At 53.9% G+C, this 6,000-nt stretch overlaps 1 protein-coding gene across 1 annotated transcript; it reads right to left on the bottom strand.

Moving 5' to 3' along the window:
- Positions 1 to 1,466: 1,466 nt before the first annotated feature.
- Positions 1,467 to 5,569, bottom strand: BATF3 (basic leucine zipper ATF-like transcription factor 3). The gene is made up of 3 exons (XM_052806634.1): positions 5,413 to 5,569; positions 4,594 to 4,698; positions 1,467 to 2,102 (listed from the first exon to the last, which is right to left on the bottom strand). Exons 1-3 carry the CDS (start codon positions 5,485 to 5,487, stop codon positions 1,917 to 1,919), a joined length of 366 nt encoding a protein of 121 aa, XP_052662594.1. The 5' UTR covers positions 5,488 to 5,569; the 3' UTR covers positions 1,467 to 1,916.
- Positions 5,570 to 6,000: the final 431 nt, after the last annotated feature.

Below are 6,000 nucleotides of genomic sequence, written 5' to 3'. Positions count from 1 at the left end.
AGCCTCAGCTCAGCTGCACATACCTAGTTAAGAGATGTGAGGCATCCTCTCTCACTCTCCCTCCATCCTAAGCTACAATGAATTTCCCCAGAGTGAATGTTGTTCATTTCCACTATGCTCCTCCTTCTCCATTACACCTCTACTCAGCCCAAATTACACAGTGGCATCCAGAGATGGAAGGAATGCGGGTGGGTGGATGAAGATGCTTAAGATAGCTTCCTTTCTTAAGGGTGACACACAGAATCATATCAAGGACATTATCCAAAAAGTGTAATATGTGAAGTGTCCTGAAACTTTCATTTTCCTTGCCAGAGACTGCACCAGTTTTTCTTTGCAGAATGACTCAGTTCTTACAGGTCCATAAGAAACTTTGAAGACTGCATTTACGCTGTAGCTAGCTTCTGCAAATGCTGAAAATTCTCTTGGGGACAACCTAATGAAAAATTTTAAAGAAGCCAACAGCTCACGCCTGTTATCTTGAGTTTCTAGCCTAAGACAATGGCATGAGAGAGCACTTTAGAAGGCAGAGTTGACTACACAGTTCCCCCAATTCTATCTCAGCAGTGATGAGCAATGCATCATTCCACTAAAGAAGCTAAAAAAGAAAAAAGTCTTTTAGACATTTCAGATCATATTCTGCTGATAAATACTACAATTCTAGCGAGGAGAGAAATTAATCCCATGAATTGAAGTGAAAAAAATCCAAACGCTGAAGTGAGAGAATTGGCAAAGGGGTGGAGCTTTTTATTATCCAAAGGTGCTCTCTGACCAGGAAATACTGCGAGAAAAAGCCTCTTTGCTGGATCCCAGGCTACAGCATTCACACTTCTAGAGCTTGACACTACTAAGAATCTTCAGACAGAGTAAACATTTTTCTGTATATTTCTCACTAACATTGTCATAATTCTTCCTTTTTGTAAAAAAAAAAAAAAAAAAAGTTAAAGACGACTAATGTTTTTCCTGCAAGCAGTTATCAAACATGTTCAGTTTGGACATGGAACAAAATGCTTAGCTAAATTCAGTTTGTTCTATCCACAGACATCACTTACCAGAAGCAATATGCAAGATGAAGGATAAAGGTATTTGTTAATTTCCAATGGGTGCATTAAAATTGTAAATTTTAAAATCTGCTTTTTAAAACAATGTGTAGAACCAGCAAACTCTGTTTTGCTTTTCTTCCACACAGAGCAGACAATCATCATTAGAAATTGGCCAAGCCATATTTTAGGATCTGAAACACTCCAAGAACTAATGTTGGCAGGGCTGATGATTTGGGATATTAAAGAAATAAAGACTGGGAAAACTCATTTGTTACACACACTTCAAAAGAGGAACCAATGAAGAGGCGATAAGCAAATAATAAAACAACTGACAGTAAGATTAGCATTAGACTTTGGATTTGACCAGTAAAGAAAATGTAGAGATGTTATGAAGACAATGATTATTGAAGAAGGTGGAGAACCTCATAAAGATGGGACATTGCTTTTATTAACCAAACCTGTTTAGAGAAAAAAAGAAAACCGGCAGCCAGAACGTGATATACATGGATGACAAGTGACAAAGGGTTACTGGCAGTGGACGTGTGGGAGAAAGGCATCCCTGCCCAGGGTCGGTACTTTTCCCTGTCTACATTCCATCGCGCGATGGTGGGCTGCACCGCACTTTGACATTTCTGAATGCAAAACTGTGGCTCGAAGATTCTACCAAATAAGAAGTCACAGTTCAAGTTGTCTTTTTTCCATACTGGTGTTTTCCTGAGATTCAGAAGACTGTAACACTTCAATGTGGAGAAGAGCTGCATGGTCAAGTTCAGCCATCTTTGATGGAATACCTGCACCATAAGTAGGCAGTTCTTCAAATCTCCCTTGTTAACAGCACTTTCACACATCACATTTAAAGGCAATCAAGGAGAGGTCTCATCTTGGTAGGCAGCTGGCGAGTGCATCAGGCCTTGGTACGGTCACAAAGTTCATGGTGCAGTGCAATAGTGGACAGATCTTTTCATGATCCTTCAACACTTCACTCAAGTGTTTCATTTCGTCTGTTAGCTTTCCGATTTCTCTTTTCAGGGAGGTATTTTCTTGCTCAAGAGACTCATATTCCTGGAAGGAGAGAAAGAAAAAAAGCCTGCTCATAGTCAAAACATTTCTTTCGGTGCTTCCACCTTGAGTGTATTCATGTAACTGTAGAAAAACTGCGTGGTTTCTTATTACAACATGCAAAATGCTAAGGAAAGACAGACACAGCCTGGGTGCTGGAACAGGGTGAGTGCTTTACGACCTGTGCCCTGACCACACTGCGATTCCTTTCGTGGCCCTGAAGACCAGGAGGTGCTGCTGGTCCTTGGGAGTCCCCAGCAGCCCGGGGCTGCAGGCGTGGGTGGCTGCATCCTCGTGGTGGCCACTTCCAGCCCCGGGCTGCCTCTGCAGGGAAGGGCCCAGCAGGGCAGCTCTGCACTGTCAGGGCAGAGAAAATGAAAGCACTGACTGCAGGTAGGTGCTGGGAAAATCCAGTGCCTGGCATTGCCGGTGAGGAAAGGGCAGCCCCTGCCCTGGGCCAGTGCAGGGAAAGGCCATTTACGCAGGTGCCGGCTGGGATGCGCACCTAGCACAACGTGTCCAGTGCCAGCCGCTCTCCTCCAGACCGGCTGGGGCTTGTAGCCACCTGCTCAGATGCCGGGAACTCAAGAGCAGGAGGAGGGGAGAGTCACACCAGCTTGTTCCCAGCCCCACTTTGTCACCAGATGGCCTGATCACTGCCTTGGTTATCCCTGACCTGGGCTGCTTTTGAGCTGAGGCTTCTCTGGCAATGAATAAGCTGCTATTAACTGCAGGGGAGTTTTGAGATGCTCTGCAGCACGAATCTGTGACGGATGTGAGACTCGCATGTCACATTTTTTGGTAACTGTGTGTCTCAAGTGTCCCTGCTGCCAAGCCTTCTCATCCCAAAGAGAAGAGAGCTAGAGGTTCAGAGCCAGCCCACAGAAAACCTGCGGGTGTCTGCACCTCACTGCTGGCCTAGGGCTCAACACTCACCCACTCAATCTCACCTCCCTGGGAAAGCTTCAGAGCAAACTTCAAAGCCTACACATGCCTTACAAGGCCTGTTTACCAGGCAGCAGGGAGAGCCTCTCATGCAATGCTCCTCTGGGCAGCCTGGGACTGCCCCTGCTGCTCTTTGATGCAGGAGTTTGGACCCCCTTGCCCTCCCTCACACCCTTCCACCACCCACTACCTCTCTCACACACAGAGTAGCACAGGCATGGTCCTCCTAACACACTATGGTAGCCAACTCCAGCAAAGTTGTCCATCCCTGACTCTGGCTCTGCTCACCTCTTGTTGCCACAAACCCCATGGGGTTGAGTTTTGGAGTAAGTGTTAGTCTCCCATTGCTCTGTCCCATTTTCAGGGACAAGACTATCAAATTGTTCTTGCTAAAAATGAATTCCTATTCAGCCAGATCTGCCTGCACCTGGGAAAACCGGCGTGCCCAAGAATGAAGATTCCCAGCATGAGGAGGATCCTCAAGTTCAGGAGGAACATCAGAGAGGCTGCAGAAAGGCACAGGGCCCAGAAATGATTCCACAAAAGCCAGGGGTTACCCCTTTCCAGAAGTACCCTGCACCTGGCTTTCTCAGGCGCTGACTCAGAGGAAGTCTGGGAAAAACCAAACCCAAAACTCCCCACAATGTCCCTCTTGCCTCTGCTGACTGTTGGCAGATCCTTCCACATGAGAAAGAGAAAAGCCTGCGCTGAACCTCCAGAGCTGAACAACTGACTCAGCCACAATCACAGCAGCAGAACTAACATTTACTCCAAGAGCCCTGGCTACAACAAAAGCACTGTTGTGTGAGGTAGCATCCAAAACCAGAGAAAGGGGATTCCTGTCCTCCAGCATTTGCACTGGGGACCAGAAAAAACTACACCACATTGTGATATTGAGAAGAAGTATTAAGAGTTTCTGGAAGAATCAGTTACGTTCATGGTTTTTTTGGAAACACCCACTGTTATTTATCAGAGCATACAAGTATAACAGCTAACTGAACCGAGCTCTCACACTCAGAGGTTTTGAAGTTCCTAAGAAGCCTTTTCAACTGGGTATTTCTGTCTCACCCCATAGTTTTAGAACTGACTTAAGCCAGCACTGCCACTAAGCAGCATGGCCCCCTCCTCCTCTATCACCTGCTCCCCCGTAAGGCAGCAAGCATTCATCCACTGCCATAGCGAACATGACAAGATTAACGCTAATCCAGAAGAAAATGGGTTTGTTTTAGCCCAGAGGAGCCCTGTGGTCCGGTTCACTGGCTGGTCACAGGAATAGCAAAAGAGGGAGGGTGAGGCGAGGGCAGGACCGTGTCTCTCTCTCCCTGGCAGTGTGACCGATGGCAGAGCTGCACTGTCCAACACCAGCATCAGTGTCCTGGAGTTCCCGACCAGGCACCCTGCAGCACACCTGTCTCTGCCTCGCACCCGCAGCTCTCTGAGCTGGATTAGTGTGAAGAGGGGCCCACGCCTGCTTAAGAAGTCCCATTTATTGTAAAGTCCCATGCCCGGTACCCAAGCCGTGCCTGCAAAACATCAAGTATCCATTCACCTCGTGAAGTTTATCTGCTTTCTGAGTTTGCTTCTTCCGGCTCCTCTGTGCAGCAACTCGATTTTTTTCTCTCCTCCTTACCTTCCTGTCGTCTTCTTCATGACTCTGGAAGACATAAGCCAGAAACACTTTGCTAGTTTTTAAGGTGTGCAGGGGGAGGCCTGAAGCCAGGCGTGTAACCGTTTCTAAGAACGAGCACATACTCCCAGTGTCACAGCACCTACCCCCGGCCCCCCGCAGACCGCACGGTGCCTGCCGAGGGCAGCGCATCCCCCTGCCCCACCGCACAGCTGGGGCCCGAGGCGGAGGGCTGGAAGCCGGCAGAGATGCCCGGGCGATGCTCGCTCTACCGCTGATGGGGGAACCCGGGCGGCCCCGCCACCCGGGGCGGGGACCTGCGCTCCCCCTCTGCCCGCCGGGCAGCGTTGTACACCTGCCTCGCCTCCGCGCGAACGAGGAGACTGGAGGTGCGAGCAGCGGGGAGGAAAGCCGGGCTCCCGCCGCGCCCGCACCCGCTGCCGGCGGAGCGGCCCTGCTGCCCTCCCGGCGCTTCTCCCGGCGCCGTCCCGCCTGCCCGCGGCGGGGGAGAAGCCGCTGACCGCGCCGTGCGGCGGAGCGGCCGGGAGCTTTCCGCGCACCGCCGGCGGTTCCCCCGCCCTCCTACCTGGAAGGGCCGGCACCACAGCCGCGCTCCCGGCAACGGAAGGGCCGATGCCCGGGGCGGGGGGAGCGGGCAACCCCGACACGGCGCTGCCCGGCGTGACTCAGCCCCATGTGCCCGCCCGCCTACAGCGCCGAGCCCCTCCGCCCTGCCCCTACCTGCTGGCTGCCCTCGGCCGCCGCGTTCCGAGGCAGCGCGCTGCCCCCCGCCGCCGCCGGGACGGCGCACGACATCCCCGCCGGCTGCGGAGCCGCCCCGGGGCGCCGCGCTCGGCGCCGCTGGGCTCCCCCGGCCGGCGGCGGGGTGGGAGGTTAGGGGAGGGGAGGGGAGGGCTGGTCGGGGCGGGACAGGGGACGCGCCGCCCCGGGCCGCCCCGGCACCTGGCACCCCCCGGCCCGGGGGAGGAGCCGCCGCCCCGCCGCGGCCGCCCCGCCGCGGCAGCCCCGCCGCGCCGCCCCGCTCCGGGCCGCTCCGCCGCCCGCATGGCCGTCACATGGCGCCCGCCGGCAGCCGCGCCGCGCCCGGGGAACCGGGAGCCCCGGGACCCCCCGGCCCGCACTGCCGCCCCCCGGCCCGGCCGCCCCGGGTCTGAGCCCCCCGCGCCGGCAAGCGTGCCCGTCCCCCGGGACCGCGGCGTCTGCTCAGCCCCCGGGAGCCGGGGGAAAGCCCGCACCCCCGGAGCTCGGCGCTGCCGGGCAAGGACCTGCCTGAAAATCCCCCGGAGAGCCCCAGCCCCGGGGGCCGGC

This window comes from Harpia harpyja, chromosome 13, assembly GCF_026419915.1.
Source record: "Harpia harpyja isolate bHarHar1 chromosome 13, bHarHar1 primary haplotype, whole genome shotgun sequence".
Classification (NCBI taxonomy): Eukaryota; Metazoa; Chordata; class Aves; order Accipitriformes; family Accipitridae; genus Harpia; species Harpia harpyja.
Note: the sequence above shows the minus strand (reverse complement) of the source record. Positions and strands in the feature narration are given on the sequence as shown.